Genomic DNA, 20,335 nt, shown 5'->3' with positions numbered 1-20,335 from the left:
CACTCCAGCCTGGGTGATAGAGCGAGACCCTGTCTCTAAAAAAATGATAGAGAAAAAGAATTCCTGAAGAAAAACACTGGAAAGGACTCAAAAGGAATCAAAGTCATTAGGGTCCTTGACAGGCCTCCTCCAACTTTTCTTTCCTTAGGGTCTCCTGGTAAAAATGCCCACGTCCCCACCCTACCAGACCCCTTAAGTCATGAGACTTCAATATGAAATCGGGAAAAAGTAAAAGGAAAAAGACAAGAGAAAGGGTATTCAGGAGCAGGGAAGAGGAGTTCGCAGCGGACAGAGGCTTATCCCCTGAGGACCACGGTCATCTCCAGCAGTGCGGGGTGTGGACCTGGGCGGATGGGAAGGGGCTGTGGCAGCTGTGGCTCCCAGATCTCAGAGGGCTCGCCTGAGGCCCCGGCCCTGGGTTCCGACCTGGGCACTCCTGAGGGACTGGAATGGCAGCTGGGCCCGCCTGCCCACCCAGAACCATGACCTCTGGATGTGTTTTCCCCATAGCTACCCCCCTTCACCCAAAACATGACTGGGCTGAAGAACCAGCTCCCCTGGGGTGACCTCTGCTGAAGCCACACTCAGAGGGGACCTCTCACCCCTTGACCCATGGGGAGGGGCAATGGCAGGGGAGTGAGTCCTTGAACTTTCTGTCCCAGGAATTCCCAGATGTTTGTGTGCCCGGTATTGCCCCAGGTAAGCCAGAGCTTGGGAAAAACGAGGAGGCCTCTGCAGCACCGAGGGTCCCGCCTGCTGGCAGAGACATACAAAGGCATGTGCCACGTGGGTGACGTGTGGAAGCAGCAGCTCAGTGCCACTAAGAAGAGTCAGGGTCGGGGGAGGGGAAGGCTCGGACAGACCCCAGGGACCAAGGGAACTCAGGGAGTTATTTGAGGTCGGAGGTCAGGGAAGGCCCTCCGCATGTGGCCGGGAGTTGGTGAGGGTTGGGGGGTTGGGTGGGGTCTACACTGGGGTCTCTGTGCCCCTGGCGCCTCTGTCCCTACTACCTGGGACTGGGTCTCACCGCAGGGTGGCCTCCCTACCCACCCCCGCCCCCATTCCCGGCGGCTGGCTCCGGATCCTCCCCCGCGGCGGTTCTGGTGCAGCCCGCCAGGGTCCCGCACGGGGCCGGGCCCGGGTCTCCGGAGGGCACAGCAGAGGAGCCAGGGTGTCTAGCACCTTGACCCTGTGGGCGGGTGTCCCCAGGCGGCTCGTGACTCCGCCCCGCCCCGCCCCGCCTCGCCTGTGCCGCAGACACCCGCCTCGTCCTCCAGTCCTCCGTGCGCGCCGGGCCCGAGCCCACGCAATCCACGGGGCCCACGGAGCCCAGGTAGCCCATGGAACCCGCGCCGAGCGCGCCCCAGGGGGGCGAGGCGCTGCTGCGGCAGCTGGAAGTGCTGGTCCAGGACGTGGTGAGGACGAGCTCCTGGTGGGAGCGCCACGGCGTGGACTGCGCCATCCTCGCGCTCAGCCTCCTCGCCTTGCCGGCCGGTGAGGAACGTGAGGACCTGGCAACCCGGCCGGGCTGCGGGGCGGGGGGCGGGGGCGGCGGAGGTGGCGGCGCGGGCTCTGGGAGTGCAGCCCGGCAGAGTGGACCCGCAGCGGCAGGCAGGCGGAGGTGGCCGGGCGACCCCAGGATGGAGGGTCACACCAACCCCGAGAGTCTGGACTGGTGTGTCCTGCCCTGTGTCCCCTAGGAGCGGGGCGCAGGAGGAGGGACGGAGTCTGATGGCAGGAGGGTGGTGGAAGGGAAAGTCGAGATGGGGGTGGGAGTGGCGGGAGGGATGAGATGTGACTGGAGACGGGGTGGGAGTTTCCCCTGGCCCCTTTCTGGTCTGGAACACCCATGGTACCTGAGGCCCCCTCACTGCTTTGGCTGGGGGCCCAGGAAGGAAACCATGGGAGAGTCAGGACCACTGGAGGGGCAATCCTGGTCCCCTTCAGGCCGCAGTGGAACCTGCCTCGCCCCCAGCCTGTGGCAGCCCCCGGAGCCTGGTCCACTTTAATTTGGGCTCCCAGGGTAGGGGTTGAAGTGTTTGGGCCCAGATCACCCAGAACTAGAGAAAGACTCGGTCCCCTGCCTCCTCCCCACGCAGGGTTTCTGTGCCTGCGCTCCGAGAATGCCCTGGTCTTTTCGTCGGGCATCACCGTCTTGGGTGTGTGCCACTATACACTCACTGTCAAAGGTAGCCACCTGGCCACTCACGGGGCCCTGACGGAGTCCAAACGCTGGAGCAAGATCTGGCTGCTTTTCTTTGTGGAGGTGAGCCTGGGAGAAGGAGGATGTGAGCAGCTGCTGGGACCATGTGGGCAACCTCTTTCTTCTGTGCAAGCATGTGGGTAGGTCCAGCTGTGCGTGTGCCCGAGGGGCAGGTGGCGGCGGCTGATGGTACGCGGGTCCACGTGTGCAGTACGCACTACAGTGTGTCTGTGCACTTCTCCAAGCCCTTGAGAGGGTGTTTGCGCCCCATGGTAGAAAACTGCATGATGACTATGCGACTGTCTTGGCCCACAGGTCCAACCACTGGGGCCTCCAGGTTTTGCAATCAGGGTTTAAAATGTGAACCACTGACAGAAGGGTGGGGGGGAGGGGCCCTTCACTCCAGATGCTGCTCCTCTGACGCCGGGCCATGGCCCAGCCTTCCTGAGAAGCCCCCTGCTCCCTGGGGTCAGCTCCAGGAAGGACCCACCTCACCTGACCCTTGCCCTCTCTTCTTCCACCCCTTGCCAGTTCTGCCTTGGCCTTCCTACCTTTGGGCAAGGCCAGGAAGGCAAAGGTTTCTGACCAGCTTGTCTTTCTCTCTTAACTGGTCTCCAAGCCTCTCTAGTTCCTCTGCTGAACTTGCTCCCTCCTCCTTTCCAGGGACACCGTCGCCTGGCCACCCAGGTGATGGTCCCCCTGAATAAATCAATGGCCACACCTAATGAATAAATAGGAAAGCCGGGACCAGAAACAAATCTTTTCTGGAAGGACTGGTTATTGTGACCAAATAACTTAATTATTAAGTTTTTATAAAGTTACATGACTTTATATAACTATCTACGCACATATATCTGTATATCTATAATACTACCCACTCAGCTGAGTGGATGAAGCATTTCTCACCTAGCACTGTCGTATCCCCTGTGCCTTCTCCGTCCCTGCCCTTCTTACCAGCACACACATCTAAAGTGCTGAAGACAAGAGGAACCGACAGGCTTCTGATCCTCAGGGTCAATTTTGAGATAGTTCCTTTCCCTGGGAGCCCTGAGCATTGGTCCTGGCCAGACTCTTAGACACCGGCCAGGCCCTGGAGTCTGGGTCAGCTGCCCGCCAAGTTTGTAATCCACAGAGAGGCAAGGGAGACATTGGACTGTGCTGGTGACATGGACTGTGTCATAACGCTGGGTCACGGGGCTGAATGAGCTGTTTCCATTGTTTAAAAAAAGCTATACCGAGTGCCAGGAGCCTGGAGGCAGCTGAGGATAAGGAGCAGGTACCGAGACTTTGGGACTGCTTGTCTGTAAGGGATTTACTGCACAGAGCTAACCTAGAGGTTCTCAAACTTTGGTGTTCGAGACCCGGCCGGGCTGCGGGTGGGGGTGGGGGTGGCGGAGGTGGTGGCGCTGGCTCTGTTGCAGCAGCCGGTGGGCGCATGGCTGGGCAGAGTGGACTGGCGGTGGCAGACAGCAGGAGGTGGCCAGGTGACTGCAGGATGGAGGGTCCCACCCGAACCAGAGAGTCTGGACTGGTGTGTTCTGCCCTGTGTCCCCTAGGATCGGGGTGCAGGAGGAGGGAGGGAGTCTGGTGGCAGAATGACCTGAAGGCCCAGGCTTGCTAGAGAAGTGGACTTGGGCCACTGTGTTTTCACCAAGTTCCGCAGGTGAATCTGATACACAACACCAAAGTGTTATGCCCACATAGTAGCTATCATGTGTGCCAAATGAAGGCAGGAGGCCGAGGACGCCTCCTCTGAGAAGCTTTCCTGGGCTTTTCTGCTGGAGCTCTCCACCCAAAACCCAGCACGAAGGAGATACCCAGGTAGCCTTCGGGCTGCATTCTGCTTGTGAATGCTGTCTTTTCCCCATAAGCCTGGTGGCTTCATCTTTTTGACTCTTTGACTCTTCAGCTTCTGGAGACCTGAGCTCTTGCTAGGTCTTCTATCACTATTTGTTGACGATGACCCTGCAGTTGTATAGGGAACTGGGTCCAGGCCTGCGAGCCCCCTGGAAGCTGGGGAGGGAAGGCTTGGCTCCAGCCTCATGTGGTGTGACACCCGGCTGGTGGGCTGCAGTGGGCTGAGGAACAGGGCCTGAGTAGTTTATCACTCAAGCCTCCGACTAACCTACATGGGATGCGTCTTGAGTTTTTTCATCCCACAGTTTCGCTCCAGTTACCCTCTGGGAGGGCCCAGCCCCAGTGTCAGGGAAGGGGTGGACCAGTCTTCCCAATCTGGCTGGTATCGGTGAGGGAAGTTCAGTGCCGGAGGAGGTGCTGGTCCTGCCTGCCAGGCAGGGTGGTGTCGAGGACAGTGTCTGGGGCTCACGCCTGTAATCCCAGCACTTTGGGGAGGCCGAGGCAGGCGGATCACCTGAGGTCAGGAGTTCAAGACCAGCCTTTGAAGCAGTGGTTTCTGGCGCATGCTGCATCCCACGCTGCACAAGGGAACCATGGGGGATAAAGAAAGACACAGGCATAGACATAGAGAAAGCTGGCCCAGGTGGTCCGGGGTGTGAGGATGTCAGTCTCTCTGGCTGACCTGTCTCAAGAGTACTTCATTTATATGTTTCCAAAGCACATAGCAGAGGGAGGTTGCAGTTACTTAGAACAGCCTGTGGTTATAATTCTCATACTTCAGTTCGAATACTTCAGCTAACAACTTTTTGCAGCAAGGTCAGTGAAAGCTGGTTATCTCTCCAGGCCTGTCTCTGTTCTATTCCGAGACATACACATCCTCCTATTATGGTTTTGTTTATCTGGAGTTCACTCCAAGTTCACAGCAGCCTTGCTGCTGATCCCCCCAGAGAGCGGGGGCTACTCTGGCTCTCTACAGTGGCTGGAATCTCAGCCCACTGGCTGCCCTGACCTTGAGCAAGTTACTTAATTCAACATTTAAGTGTCACTTTCCTCACCTAATAAGCAGGAGAAATAACAGGACCCCCCTCATGAGGCCAGCATGTGGATTAAACGTAGCAGTGCAGATCGTAACGGAGGGCGTGATCCTGACAGGCTTCACCAGTGTGATCGTCGCTTTCTTTCTCTGGAGTTAATGTGGTCAGCTGCAAGGAAAGGGTTAGCAGTTGTTCGTTTGCTTTGTTTGTCTTTTTTTTTTTTTTTTTTTTTTGAGACAGAGTCTCATTCTGTTGCCCAGGCTAGAATGCAATGATGCAATCTCTTCTCACTGCAACCTCCACCTCCCGGGTTCAAGCAATTCTCCCACCTCAGCTTCCCCAGTAGCTGGGATTACAGGCACCTGCCATCACGCCTGGTTATTTTTGTGTGTGTATTTTTGTAGAGACGGGGTTTCACCATGTTGGCCAGGCTGGTCTTGAACTCCTGACCTCAGGTGAGCCACCTGCCTCGGCCTCCCGAAGTGCTGGGATTACAGGCATGAACCACAGCACCCGGCCTGTTGTTGTTGCTTTTTTAACTGCAAGGTTGCAAAGCTTGACAGAGCTCTGTATACGTTGGAGGATCGGATGCTGGGTCCTCTGGGCCTCAGCAGGGCGCAGAGGACAAGTTCTTGCTGCCTAGGACCTCAGAGGATGCCCTGGGACCCTTCCTAGATCTCTGACTCTCCTCCCACATCTTGGTGTCTTCTCTCTTAGGATCCTTCCTTGGGGGGTACCTGTGCTCTTCCCAAACCTTGACGCTCAGGAGACATCATCGCTGCAGAATAATGTAGCCTACAGACCTAGGTTCTTTTTGGTGTTTGGCAAATACTGCAGCCTCAGGCATTAACTGAGTATCACTGGGCGCTCAGCTTTTGCTGGGATTGTCTCAGGGTTTGCCAGCTCCAAGCTGGGCCATGGGATCTGGGGGAGGGGCAGACAGGCTGGAGGGGGAGGCTTCCGCTCCAGGCTGTTGTTTCTCTCCGAAGTATCCAACCTCTGAAGCTCCGTTTCTGTTCTCCATAGGAAAGTTCTATCCCTGACCTTCTCTCTTGCCTCTGATAACCCTGGCCTTGCCCAGTGAGAGTACCTGCCCAGCCCTGTCCTGGGTCACCGTGGGGACTGCCAGGCGTATTCTCAGGGACTGCCAGTGAAGGGGACTGTACCATGCTCAGATGGCCACAGGAAGGTGGGGGGCAGCGTGGGGTGGGCAGGTCCCCGTAATTTAAGCCCTGAAGCTTGGGAAGGATTAGCTCCTGAAATCAGACGGCTTTGGGGACTCTCCTGCATGTCACTCACAATCCAGGATGCTCCCCTGAGTGGGAGGGAACAGGCCCTGCCGGTTCCTAAGCTCTGGTGGTGTCTCCGCGCTGCTGGACAGGAGCTCGGCCCTGGGGGAGGGGTGCCTCATAGGGGACGCCATCGCCTTCCTTCAGGCCTCTTGTGGGGGTGGAAACAGGGCCAGGAACTCCCAGCCTAGTCATGATCCTGGAACATTCTCTTCTCACAGGAGTTCAATGTGGCCATTATCCTCCGGGCTGTCTCTTCAACCTTCTCTCTGCCTGTTCCCACGCAAACCTGGAGGGCTGTTGCTTAAGTTCAACTATGACTTCTTATCTTTTTAATCTCTAATGTTTATTTAGAGGGAAAACTCAGATTTGCAGTACGAAATATAAGTTTGTAAAACCCTTTTTATTTTTAAAATAATTATAGGTTCACAGGACTTGCAAAAACAGGAGATATATATATATATATATATATACTTGCAAAAACAGGTCTGGTATAGCCTTTATCCAGTTTCTCCCAATAATTACATTTATCTAAGTGTTGTTCAATATCAAAACCAAGGAAATGGACATTAGTACTGTGTGTGTGTGTGTGTGTCCCAGCTCCAAGAGACACATACAAATGACATTAAAATAGTAAAAAATCCTGATCTCACTGGCTAACACTTACTGGCTGCTTCCTGCATCTTCCTGCTTCCTGAAATTACCTCATTTCATAGTCATACCCTCTTCAAGGGTGAAATTATTATTACCCTCACTTTGTAGATGAGGAAACCCTGATCTGGGAGGTTAAGCCACCTGTGCAATGCCACGTCAGCTGGTAGGTGCCCGGGGCAGGCAGAATGTGATGAGGGCATAAACCAGGGTGGAGTGAAGGCTCTGAGAGCTGGGGGTGGGAAGAGCAGGGCAGGGACATTGGGCCATGTCTGGAGATATTTTTGACTTTTAATACTGGGGTGTGGGCCAGGCTCGGTGGCTCCCACCACCTTGGGAGGCCGAGGCGGGAGGATCACTTCAGCCCAGGAGTTTGAGACCAGCCTTGGCAACAGAGCGAGAGCCTGTCTCTAAAAAACAACAAAACAAAAATTAGCTGGATGTAGTGGTGTGCACCTGTAGTCCAAGCTACTTGGGAGGCCAAGGCAGGAGGATTGCTTGAGCCAAGGAGTTCGAGGCTTCTGTGAGCCATGATTTCGTCACTATAGTCCAGCCCGGGCGACAGAGTAAAACTCTGTCTCTAAATAATAATAGTGATAATAATAAAGCCTGGGGTATGCAGGTATGCATGCTACTGGCATCTACTGTGAATGGCCGGGGACATTGCTATATGTCCTACAGTGCACAGGACAGCGCCTGAGAAGAAGTGCCGAGTCCCAAATGTGTATCATGCAGGGCTGCAAAGCCCGGGGGAAAGTTTCCAGGGGAGATGCTGCCAGGACAGGGTTGGCCAAACTAAGGAGCAGGAAGGTGGCTTCAGACAGAGCAAATATGCGGACGAAGGCTGTGGGCATCGGCACAGTGCATGAGGGACCCTCAGGAATCTGGGGTCGCCAGAATCTAACGGGGACCCTGGAGAGGGAAAGGAGGCGTGTGGCAGGCAGAAGACCTGGCACTTGGTCTTGTGGCCCAAGGTGGTCATCTAAGTTGGTAGTTTTTATAACTAACTTATTTTTTGAATAGGTAATGTGTTTACGTAATTCAGAATTCAAAAAGCATCAGGAGAGGTCTCCGTCCTGCCCCTTTCTGAAGATGACCCGTTTCCTCTGGGAGATGACGGCTGCAGGTTGTCACTCTCTTCTATGTTCTTCTCTAATATTTTCCTCTTTTAGTTTTTTTTTTGAGACAGAGTTTCACTCCGTTGTCCAGGCTGGAGTGTGGTGGCATGATCTCGGCTCACTGCAGCCTCTGCCTCCTGGGTTCCAGCGATTCTCCTACCTCAGCCTCCCAAGTAGCTGGGACTACAGGCGTGCACCACCACACCTGGCTAATTTTTGTATTTTTAGTAGAGATTCCCCATGTTGGTCAGGCTGGTCTTGAACCCTTGACCTCAAGTGATTTGCCTACCTTGGCCTCCCAAAGTGCTGCGATTACAGGCGTGAGCCATTGTGCCTGGCCCCTCTTTTAGTTTTTACACAAACAGTACCCTACAGGATTAAAACCATAGTTGTGAAATTATGATGCCGTGTTGGGTTTTAACTGGGTCACTCTATTGGATTTGAGGTGGATGAGGCAGGAGACGGGCCGAAGGCTGTTGGCATGGACAGGCCGAGAGATGGTGAGGGCAGAGGGCAGGGATGGGGTTCAAGGAGGAGGTTCAGGTGGAGGTTGTCGAGGTGGGATCAGCAAGGAGGAGGAGGAGGTGCAGATTGTCGGGCAGCAGGAATGGACAGGATGAGAAGGAGGGGTTGCAGGACGGTCTGGGGCAGCGCTGGCCTGGCAGGAGAGCTTCCGGGCTGGATCCGCGCAGCTTCTGTTCCCCTCTCTAGACTCTTGCTGGTTCCCAGGACATCAGCAGCCCCTTCACATCTGGCTCCAGAATGCTGGGGGCCTCTGAGGCTCCACAGACCTCAGCAGGAGGTTTTCTAGGTAAAATATAAAATGTCCAGTGACATGATTTGGATGTTTGTCCCACCTAAATCCCAGTTTGAAATGTAATCTTTAAATGTAGGTTTTCTTAAGAAAAGCCTTTCATCGGGTGTGGTGGCTCTCGCCTGTAATCTCAGCACTTTGGGAGGGTGAGGCGGGTGGATCACTACGTTAGGAGTTCAAGACCAGCCTGGCACAGATGGTGAAACCCTGTCTCTCCTAAAACTACAAAAGTTAGCCAGGTGTGGTGGCAGGCGTCTGTGATCCCAGCTACCTGGGAGGCTGAGGCAGGAGAACCACTTGAACCCCAGGTGGCAGAGGTTGCAGTGAGCTGGTATCACACCACTGCACTCCAGCCTAGGTGACAGAGTAAGTCTCCATCTCAAAAAAAAAAAAGCTTTTGAGTTGCAGGTCAGGTGAGTTGGTTTTGGAAGTACCGGTAGTTCTGCTGGTGCGAGAGAGACTTGTCTCCAGGCAGGTAAACCCAAGTTTGTCAACGAAGGCAGTAACCCCAGCGGTCAGCTGTTGCTGCTGCACCAACCGTGGGAGGAGGCGGGGCCTTGTGGGAGGTGATTGGATCATGGAGGCGTTTCTCCTGAATGAGTTTGCAGCATCCCCTTGGTGTCGTCCTGGTGAGAGTGAGGGTGAGTTCTCAAAAGATCTGGGCATTCATACTGGGTACAGTGGCTCCTACCTGTAATCCCAACATTTTGGGAGGCCAAGGCGGGTGGATCACTTGAGGTCAGGAGTTCGAAACCAGCCTGGCCAACATGGCAAAACCCTGTCTCTACTAAAAACAGAAAAAATTAGCCGGGCATGAGGTTGTAGTGAGCTGAGATCACGCCATTGCACTCCAGCCTGGGCAACAGAGTGAGACTCAGGAAAAAAAAAAAAAAAAAAAAGATCTGGTCACTTAAAAGTGTGTGGCACCCCCACCCCTGGTCCCGTCCCACTGCTCCTGTTTTCACCATGTCACTGCCTGCTCCCTCTTTGCCTTCCCCTTGGACTTCTGCCACGATTGTCGTGATTATGATCTGCTATGATTGTGATCGTCCTGAGGCCTCCCTACCAAGCTTCCTGTGCAGCCTGCAGAACCTGAGCTCATGAAACCTCTATTCTTTACAAACCACCCAGCCTCAGATATTTCTTTAGCAATGCCAGAATGGCCTAACACACACTGATACATTTGAATTTCAGACAAACAACCAATATTTTTTGTACGAGTATATCCCAGATATTCCATGTAGTTGTTTATCTGAAATTCAGAATGCAGAGGGCATCCTGTATTTTTATTTGCTCCACCTGGCTGTCTTGCCCAGGGAGAATAAAGTCTCCAGGTGCAAGTCCCCAGGGAACTCTTTGGGCTGGCCCTGGGGCGGGATCTGCGTGAATGCAGCCATGTTTTAGCCACCTTCGGGATGAGAGAGGGACTCTGGTGAGGGCCACAGCAAGAGTAGCCCTTGAGAGCACCTTATTCTCATGGGAGCAGGCCCCGTACGGTCAGCGTTGGGCCCATCAAATGGCACTGAGGGCATTCTCTTCCCTTTCCCAGGGACAAGGCCCTGGGAACCCCATAGGTGTAGCATGGTGCTGGGCACCAACAGTGGTCAGACAATGCTTATATGAACAAACAACTGCATGAAAGAAGAAATTGGGCCAGGCGCGGTGGCTCACACCTGTATTCCTAGCACTTTGGGAGGCCGAGGCGGGTGGATCACATGAGGCCAGGAGTTTGAGACCAGTCTGGTCAACATGGTGAAACCCCATCTCTACTAAAAACACAAAAATTAGCTGGGTGTGGTGGTGGGCATCTGTAGTCCCAGCTACAAGGGAGGCTGAGGCAGGAGAACCCGGGAGGCAGAGTGTGGGAAGTAGAAAATTTTCTCTTTAAAGTTTCCTCTCTTGTTAAAGAATATGTGTGCAAATCACTGTTTGTTAAGCCCTATCCTATGTAGCTGTTAGACATGCCATGCTTGTACAGGCACACAGTATATTCTATGTCCTTGTACTTTAGCCAAAATATCTGTGCTGGACATGCTCACAGGCATGTCCCAGCTCACCATTGCTTTCTCCTGTTTAGAAAAGTTTTAAGTTGTTTGCCAATCGAGTTTTAGTTTAGATTGTGAGGTCTGGCTCCAGCCAACGGAGATGAGACACAGCGGTAAGGACGACCCCAAATTCGTAAGGGATAAACTTGTCTGCTTTCCTTTGTTCATTGCACTCTCATGGCAAGATGGCTAGTGAGGAGGGTACCTTTCCAGCAGTCCAGGAAGTGAAAATTGTGTCGCTGCAAGATTCTTTGTCTCAGTGCTAATTTTTCTTTGTGGCATCGAGCATCTGTTTCCCATGCAGGTTGCCACGAGCTGTGGTTTCACCACGGCACTCAAGCCTGGGTAACAGAGTGAGTTCCGTCTCAAAATAAAATAAAATAAAATAAAAATAAAAACAGATAATCTTTTTCAGCAAGACCATCCACTTTCCAACTAACTCAGCAGCATGTGGTCACCCCCCACCTCCCTTGGGAAGTGTGTGCATGCAGGATGCTGAGCCTGGCGCAGTGAGCCCTCCGCAGGGGGCGTCCCGCTGTCTTTACCTGGCTCAAAATGAGTGGTATTGGGAAATTTTTCACGCCATTCCAGAAATAGTCAGGCAGCGTCTTCAATAAAATTAGCCACATTTTCTGTCCTAGATAAAATATTGGAAGAGGCTTACATCTGCATACCATTTGCATATATCTGCTTAAGAAACACCTTAGTGTGGATTTTGCATTTCAGACTGACTGCTCTCCTAGGAGTCAGAGCTGCGCTGCTGCTCAGAGTGGCTTCGGAGCATCCCACCGGGGATCCATGCTGGAGAAGAGTCACCTCTAGGGAGACGCTCTCGGGTCCCCATCAGGGCACCGCCCCCACCTTGTGGACTCTTGAGGGGATGGTGTCCCTGCACTCTCACCCAACTCCTGCTGCCCCTCCTGGCTGCTGCTCCAGGCTCAGGGTGCTCAGTGTTACGAAGCAGCAGATGCTTCTCAGAGAAACGCACACAAAATCGTTGCAGTGGATGCTGGGATCAGCACCTGCAGGGCCTCCAGTCACGACAGCCTGGGTAGTCACTGGCCGATTGGCACTCCAGGGTTCCAGCCTCCCAGCCCCAAAGGCTTTGCAGAGCCTCGCCAAATGGACATGTTTGTATTGACTGGCTGCCCCTCCGTGGTGACAGATCCCTGAGAGTTGATGGTCAAAGCTGATTAGCTGAGGCCGTGATGGAGGACGGCCCTGGACATGCAGGGGTTGAGGGGTGTTCTCAGGGCTCTCAGAGGTTCTGCCTTGACCCACTGTGCCTGACACGAACCCCAGCATCCTTTCTGGCTTCCTCCTCCAGGTATGCACAGCCTTCACTGCAGAGCACGCCACACACGGGCATGTCAAGATGCACCATGCCTACACCAATGTGGTGGGGCTGGGGGACTCCAGCACGTGGAGGCTGCCTTGCCTCAACCGCTACGTCTACATGTTCCTTGCTCCTCTCCTCCTCCCTGTCGCCACGCCACTGGTGGCTGTCGGTGAGTACCAAGAGAGCCTGGTCTGGGGTGCCCTGCATGGACCTGGTTCCTCTGCTCTCGCTGCCTGCCTGGCTTCATGGAGGTAGCTTGTAGAGGAAGGCCCGAGAGAGACTTGCTGAGACCGCCTGGCAGGGTAGGGAGAGCCTTGGACCCAGAGCCAAGTCTGGCTCTGCCACCTACTAGCTGGGGACCCTGGGCAGATAACTGAACCTTTCTGAGCCTCGGATCCTCTACCTGCTCCTCAAGTTTGGTGTGAAAGAAAATGAGGTCCTGGGTATAAAAATGTTTTGCAGGGGCCAGGCATAGTGGCTGATGCCTGTAATCCTAGTGTTTTGGGAGGCTGAGGCAGGTGGATGGCCTGAGCTGAGGAGTTCGAGACCACCCTGGGCAACATGGGGAAATCCCCCCTCCACTAAAATACAACAAAATTAGCTGGGCGTGGTGGCAGGGGCCTGTAGTCCTAGCTACTTGGGAGGCTGACTGAAACAGGAGAATCACCTAAACCCAGGAGGTGGAGGTTTTAGTGAGCTGAGATCTCGCCATTGTAACTCCACCTGGGTGACAGGCTAGACTCTGTCTCAAAAAAAAAAAAAAAAAAAGTGCTTTGCAGCCGCCTTGCACAAATAATGCTTCATGTGAACAGCTTTGATGTCTGGGGAGCGATGTTGTACGGTGGAGGGAGCAGGAGGGAGGGAGCAGCTAGCTCTGGGTTTAAATCCCACAGCTTGACCTTCATCAGATTGCTTCCTGTTTCTGTCTTTCTTTGTTTCTTCTTCTCCTTCTTCCTCCTTCTCTTCCTCTTCTTCCTCTCCTCTCTCCTCTCTCTTCCTCCTCCCCTCCTCCCTCCTCCTCCTCCTCCCTCTTCCTCCTCCTCCTCCTTTTTCTTCTTCACCCCCCTCCTCCGCCTCCAGAGTCTCACTCTATTGCCCCGGCTGCAGAGTGCAGTGCTACAATCTCAGCTCACTCCAGGTGGTGCACACCTGTAGTTCCAACTACTCAGAGGGCTGAGGTGGGAGCATCACCTGAGCCTAGGAGGTCAGCCTCCTCCTGAGTAGCTGGGACCACAGGTGTGTGCCACCATGCCCAGCTAATTGTGTGTATTTTTGATCGAGATAGGGTTTTGCCATATGGCCCAGGCTGGTCTTGAACTCCTAGGCTCAAGCAATCTGTCCGCCTTGGCCTCCCGAACTGCCAGGTTTACAGACTTGAGCCATGATGCCTGGCCTCGTTTCTTCATCCACACAGTGGGGGACCCTGCTTTTCAGGGCTGTTGTGAGTATGAATTGAACACACTTAGTCCCCTGCCACTGCCTTAGCACACCTGAGCTAGCAGGGAGCTGCTCCTGATGGATCGGAGCCTTGCCTGTCACCTCCCTCTATGTCTTGCCTCTTCCTGCAGAGCGGCTGAGGAAGGTGGAGCTGGGGACGGCCCTGCGGACACTGGCCCTGGTTTCTCTGGGCCTTTATTCTCACTACTGGCTGCTCCTGAACGTGTCAGGCTTCAAGAGCCCCAGCTCAGCCCTGGGCTGCATGTTCGTCACCAGATCCCTGCTGGCCCACCCCTACCTCCATGTCAACATCTTCCAGGTGAGGCCACCCCAACTTGGGCACTGGGCAGCTAAGGGGAGCATTCCCCAGGGGCCCTGACTGCAGGCTAGACTCTAGGGTGAGGAGAGAGGAGCCACCTGAGGGATGAGGCATCCTCCCTCTCACTGTCGTCACACCGTGCCCTTGCCTCGTCCTGGAGAGACCCTTCCTGCTCTGTTCACCAGTCAAGATCCTACTTGTTACTCAAGGTCAAGTTTCACAGGCAGTGTCAAAGTGCTTCCTCTGCCAGGCGCTATCCTAGGTCGGGAACTCAGAGGTGAACAGGAGCTTCCGGTTGGTGCAGGACAGGACACGATTAGGGGATTAAGTCATTAACAGCAGTTCTGGGCCCGGCGCGGTGGCTCAAGCCTGTAATCCCAGCACTTTGGGTGGCCGAGGCGGGTGGATCACGAGGTCGAGAGATCGAGACCATCCTGGTCAACATGGCGAAACCCCGTCTCTACTAAAAATACAAAAAATTAGCTGGGCATGGTGGTGTGTGCCTATAATCCCAGCTACTCAGGAGGCTGAGGCAGGAGAATTGCCTGAACCCAGGAGGCGGAGGTTGCGGTGAGCCGAGATCGCGCCATTGCACTCCAGCCTGGGTAACAAGAGCGAAACTCCGCCTCAAAAAAAAAAAAAAAAAAAAAAAAAAAACAGCAGTTCTGGTAAGTGCTCCCCTCCCACCTCCCCTCACCAATTCTAAGGATCATTCAAGAGTTTTGATTTCAGGTAAGAAGCAAGCTTCTCTGCTGGGCGTGGTGGCTCACGCCTGTAATCTCAGCACTTTGGGAGGCTGAGGTGGGTGGATCACCTGAGGTCAGGAGTTCAAGACCAGCCTGGCCAACCTAGCAAAATGCCGTCTCTATTAAAAACACAAAAATGGCCAGGCATGGTGGCTCATGCCTGTAATCCCAACACTTTGGGAGGCTGAGGCATGAGAATCACCTGAAGTCAGGAGTTCAAAACCCATCTGGACAACATGGCGTGAAACCCCGTCTCCACTAAAAATACAAAACTTAGCTGGGTAGGGTAGGAGGCTGAGGCAGGAGAATTACTTGAACCCACGAGGCAGAGGTTGCAGTGAGCCAAGATCATGCCATTGAACTACAGCCTGGGCAACAGAGTGAGACTCTGCCTCAAAACACACACACACACACACACTAGCTGGGCGTAGTGGTGAGCACCTGTAATCCCAGCTACCCGGGAGGCTGAGGTGTGAGAATCACTTGAACCTGGGAGGCGGAGGTTGCAGTGAGCCGAAATTGCACCACTGTACTCCAGTCTGGGGTACAGAGCGAGACTCCATCTAAAAAAATTAAAAAATGAAAAAGAATCGAGCTTCTCCTCAACACAGTCGGCATGCCTCCCTCCATTCACGGATGCCCACGTGGTAGGAGATAAAAGCCCCAGTGAATGCCCCAAGGCAGGCAGATGAAGGCACTGGAGGTGGAGTTCTTCATGGGAGGCCAGGGCTCAGCATCCAGTTCCGGCGTCATTTCCACGGGGACATCTCCCTGCTCCCTGCCCAGGGAAGGCGCCAGAGAAGCGCTTCCTGTACCTCCCTGTCCAGCACTTACCACAGCTGCTGTTAACTACTTAATTACTTAATCCCATACTTGTGTCCTGTCCTGCATCCACCGAGGCTCCTGGTCACCTCTGAGTTCCCGACCTAGGACAGCACCTGGCAGAGGAAGCACTTGACACTGCCTGTGAAACTTGACCTTGAATGACGAGTAGGGTCTTGATTGGTGAACAGAGCAGGAAGAGTCTCTCCGGGATGAGGCAAAGGTGTGAGGAGTGAGTGGTAGGCAGTTGAGAGCATGAGGGAACCACATGCCCTGAGAGGTGCCTGGGCTAAGACCAACTGTCCAGATGGGGAGGGAGGAGCAGAGAATGATGAGACTCAGTGCAGGAGACAAGGTCAGCATCGGAACCAGGCTAGGGGCCCTTCCACCAGGTGGTAGGGGACAGAAGAGCCCTCTAGGTAGCACGAGGTCCCAGGACACCTGGCATGGGGTGGGGAGGTCCATGCTGCCTGGCGTGATCCACGTGTCTGTCACAGCACATTGGGCTGCCCATGTTCTCCCGGGACAACAAGCCCCGCCGGATCCACATGATGAGCCTGGGGGTGCTGAACCTGGCCCGGCTGCCGGTGCTGGACTGGGCGTTCGGGCACTCGATCATCAGCTGCCACGTGGAACACCACCTCTTCCCCAGGCTCTCTGACAACATGTGCCTCAAGGTAGTCGAGGTCTGGGCTGGGGGCGCTGGAATGAAGGGACCGTTAGAGGGTGGAAGGGAAGATTCTTTGGCCCAGCGGGGTTGCTCATGCCTATAATCCTGGCCCATTGGGAGGCCGAGGCGGGCTGATTGCTTGAGCCCAGGAGTTCGAGAGCAGCCTGGGCAACATGGTGAAACCCTGTCTCTCCAAAAAAATACAAAAATGAGCTGGGTGTGGTGGCACATGCTTGTGGTCCCAGCTACTTGGGAAACTGAGTCATGACCACCTGAGCCTGGGGAGGTTGAGGCTGCAGTGAACCATAATCATGCCACTGCACTCCAGCCTGGGCGACAGAGTGAGACCCTGTTTCAAAAAAAAAAAATAATAATAAATAAATAAAAGGTAGCAGGGGGAGGGAAGAACCTTCAGGATTCACCTGAACGCCAAGTTCCCCATCTGGCCTGGTCAGAGGTCACCTAGGAAGGGCAGCCAGTGTATCTGCAGCAGCATGAGTTTCAGATCAGAGATACCCAGGTTTCTTTTCTTTTCTTTTCTTTTTTTTTTTTTGAGACGGAGTTTCACTCTTGTTACCCAGGCTGGAGTGCAATGGCACGATCTCAGCTCACCGCAACCTCTGCCTCCTGGGTTCAAGCAATTCTCCTGCCTCAGCCTCCTGAGTAGCTGGGATTACAGGCACACGCCACCATGCCCAGCTAATGTTTTGTATTTTTAGTAGAGACAGGGTTTCACCATGTTGACCAGGATCGTCTCGATCTCTTGGCCTCATGATCCACCCGCCTCAGCCTCCCAAAGTGCTGGGATTACAGGCTTGAGCCACCACGCCCGGCTCCCAGGTTTCTTAATAGCAGTGCGACTCTGGACAAGTGAACTGAATGCCTCTGGGCCTCAGCTTTCTCTTCTGTAAAATGGGAGTAGCAGGGCTTATGTTGACAGGCTTTGAGGATGAAATGGAGAAATAGATCTGAAATGTTTGGCACATGGTAGGTGCTTGGTAAAAGGGAGCTCTGGTTTTTAGCCCCCTGTGCCAAGGAGGGCTGTCATGCAGTCAGGATCCCTGGATGTTAGGAAGAAGCCACTCCTTTCTTCTGCTGGGTGGGGACAAGAATTCTCTGACTTAAGCCCTTCCGCTCCTCCGGAGAATCATGGAACAAGGCAGACAGGAGCTGGGGGTGGGAAGAAGACACCCCCCATGGGGTGATGGACCTGCCCACAGACCCAGCTCACAGGCCCCTCTCCTGCCCTCTCCTGTCCCCCAGGTGAAGCCTGTGGTGTCCCAGTTCCTCCGTGAGAAGCAGCTACCATACAATGAGGACTCGTACCTGGCTCGCTTCCGGCTGTTTCTCCAGCGCTATGAGGAGTTCATGGTGCAGGCCCCGCCGATCACTGAGCTTGTGGGGCTGCAATGAGGCCAGGGAAGCCACCCCACTCCTGCCTGGCCTGGCCCTAGCCCTCCTACTGCCGCTGGCCCAGGGGTTGTGGCTCAGTGGCTGGTGGCGGACCTGGAGGGTGGAGACACTGGACAGACTGGGAGGCGGGGTGATCAGGCCTGGGGTCTGGGGGCCACTTGCCTTGCTTGCTTTTCTGGGTTTTGAAGTGCGTCTGCGGGGAGCAGTGATGGTGGCTGTGTATGCTGGTCAGTCTGGACCTCAGCAGCTCCATCTCAGGACTGAAGAGCTGGGTCCTTCCCACTGCTTCACCTCAGCCTTGGTAGGGGTAAGGGGAGGTGACAGGGCAAGGAGGGATCCTGTTCAGGGGCCACCTGGCAGGGTCAGCTCCCTCGCCTGTGACCTCCCTGGCACTGGGAGAGCCCCACATGGCCTTGGCCACTGCCTCCTTCAGGCTCTGCCCATCAAGGTGCCCTCTCCCCGGGGACCTCAGGTGAGCTTGCTGTTGGCAGGCCTTCCTCGATTCTCAGCCAAAGGAGCCTGTGCAAGACACTGGCTCAGCGGTTCCCCGGCCGCAGTATCAGTGTGATAACAGCAAGTGGGTTTTGTGTGGAGAGAACGCCACAGAAGTGGGGGGAGAAGGTCCCTCAGGGACAGAGCTGGGGAAAGAGTATAAATGGCAGGCTGGGCGAGGTGGCTCGCGCCTGTCATCCCGGCACTTTGGGTCAAGGCAGGTGGATCCATGAGGTCAGGAGGTTGAGGCCAGCCTGGCCAACATGGTGAAACCCCATCTCTGCTAAAAATACAAAAAAAGTAGCCAGTTGTGGTGGCACACATTTGTAGTCCCAGCTACTTGGGAGGCTGGGGCAGGAGAATCACTTGAACCTAGGACGCAGAAGTTGCAGTGAGCCGAGATCACACCATTGCACTGCAGCCTGGGTGACAGAGCCAGGCTTCGTCTCAAAAAAAAAAGAATAAATAGCTTTGAATGTGACCTTGGCTAGCTCAAACAAAGTTTACTTTGTTCTGTGATGTTCAGAAATGGTGAACCTGAAGATAATCCATTGGGAGAGAGAAAAATTGGGGGGAGGGGGTTGGAGCTGGAGGGGGTTCTGGGAACAGGGTCTGGAGGACAGATGGCCTTAGAGAGGAATGGGAGAGGGTGGGGTGTAGATAGAAGAGCCTGAAGTCAGGGCTGGGTGGGGCTGTGGAAGGATGGTCTGCAGCCTGGGAGTGAGATGGGAATATCAGGGAATAGCCAATGTCGGGCAGAGGAAGAGACCAAGGCACTGGGGGTCACCACTGAGAGTCAGCCCACGGTGGGTAGTGTTGAGAGAGGGCTGGGAGCTGCTCCAGCTGGGGCTGGACTAGGAGGGTGCTAGAAAGTGCCCAGGTGGAGGCTGAGGGAGAGACAGAGAAGGAGGCCAGACCTGTGACAGGAGGCCAGACTCATTAGTTGAAAACAGGTTCTCTCACCTCGGCACTATTGACTTTTTTTCCCTTTGGAGATGGAGTGTCACTCTGTGGCCCACGCTTAAGTGCAGTGGCGCGATCTCGGCTCACTACAACTTCTGCCTCCCGGGTTCAAGCCATGCTCCTGCCTCAACCTCCCAAGTAGCTGGGACTACAGGTGCCCACTGCCACTCCCGGCTAATTTTTTGTATTTTAGTATAGACGTGGTTTCACCGTGTTGCTCAGGCAATCTGCCTGCCTCGGCCTCCCAAAGTGCTGGGGTTATAGGCGTGAGCCACCGTGCCCGGCCACTATGGACATTTTATCTGGGCAACTCTGTGTTGTTGGGGCTGCCCCGTGCACTGTAGTACGTTTAGCAGCATCCCTGGCTTCTACCTACTAGATGCAGGGAGCTCAAGTAATGACAATCAAAACTGTCTCCAGACTGCCAAGTCTTCCCCAGCTGAGAACATGCAAGTCAGTCTCTGAGTGCGTAACTGCCTTGTTTTCCAGTGAAGTCCTTGGATGGGGTGAAGGGCATGCTCACCCTGCTAACAGGGAGACAAACTGCTGGCAAATGGGAGCCTGTGGATGGGCAGAGGGGTCTGGCTACAGGCACAGGCATTGCTGAGCCTGGTTCCTTTGGGAGAGCTCCTGTGTGTGTGGCCGTAGGCGGCTGCACAGAGGCCACTGGTTCCTTCAGGTGCACTCCCCACTCATCTCCATCACGCCTGCCTTTACCAAAGACTGCAACTCCTTTAGATGCCCTTTTCCATAGCTACAGACTCTCACTCCTTCCCAAACAGCTCCCTCCAGGCTTGGGGTGGTAGTGGCTTCCAGCTGCTGCTAGCCTGGGGTGCTTCTCCATTCCCTTCACCCTGCTCACACCTCTGTATACAAACTCCTTCATTAAAGTGTCCTCAATCACCCCTTTTCAGTGTGCCATCTGTTCCCTGCTAGAAGGCTGATGGAGTGGAGTTCTGGATCCAGGCAGCCGTCTTGGCACGAGGCAGGCTTGGCGCCTCCCCAGCCCACCGCTTTGCTATATGTTATTGCTGCTCCTTGGAAATGCATTAGCAGCTTAGAAATGGCCTTAAGGTCTAGGGGGGTAATTAATCAAACTGCTAATTCTCCATTTGAGAAATGC

The 20,335-nt window shown here is 54.5% G+C and overlaps 1 protein-coding gene across 1 annotated transcript; it reads left to right on the top strand.

Annotated features, from left to right (window-relative positions):
• Positions 1–1,264: 1,264 nt before the first annotated feature.
• On the top strand, positions 1,265–20,115 carry FADS6 (fatty acid desaturase 6). Its single transcript, XM_039476219.2, has 6 exons — positions 1,265–1,494; positions 2,100–2,266; positions 12,339–12,519; positions 13,919–14,106; positions 16,172–16,351; positions 17,608–20,115. Exons 1-6 carry the CDS (start codon positions 1,341–1,343, stop codon positions 17,755–17,757), a joined length of 1,020 nt encoding a protein of 339 aa, XP_039332153.1. The 5' UTR covers positions 1,265–1,340; the 3' UTR covers positions 17,758–20,115.
• Positions 20,116–20,335: the final 220 nt, after the last annotated feature.

The sequence above is a fragment of the Saimiri boliviensis genome, chromosome 17, assembly GCF_048565385.1.
Source record: "Saimiri boliviensis isolate mSaiBol1 chromosome 17, mSaiBol1.pri, whole genome shotgun sequence".
NCBI lineage: Eukaryota > Metazoa > Chordata > Mammalia > Primates > Cebidae > Saimiri > Saimiri boliviensis.
This window is presented reverse-complemented; position numbering and strand designations above follow the sequence as displayed.

What these genes read in the sequence shown, in the direction of transcription:
- FADS6 (XM_039476219.2), top strand. Translation starts at nt 1,341, where the DNA reads ATGGAACCCGCGCCGAGCGCGCCCCAGGGGGGCGAGGCGCTGCTGCGG. An exon ending in TCCATGTCAACATCTTCCAG is followed by an intron (nt 14,107 to 16,171) that starts GTGAGGCCACCC and finishes TGTCTGTCACAG; the next exon opens with CACATTGGGCTGCCCATGTT. An exon ending in CTGACAACATGTGCCTCAAG is followed by an intron (nt 16,352 to 17,607) that starts GTAGTCGAGGTC and finishes CCTGTCCCCCAG; the next exon opens with GTGAAGCCTGTGGTGTCCCA.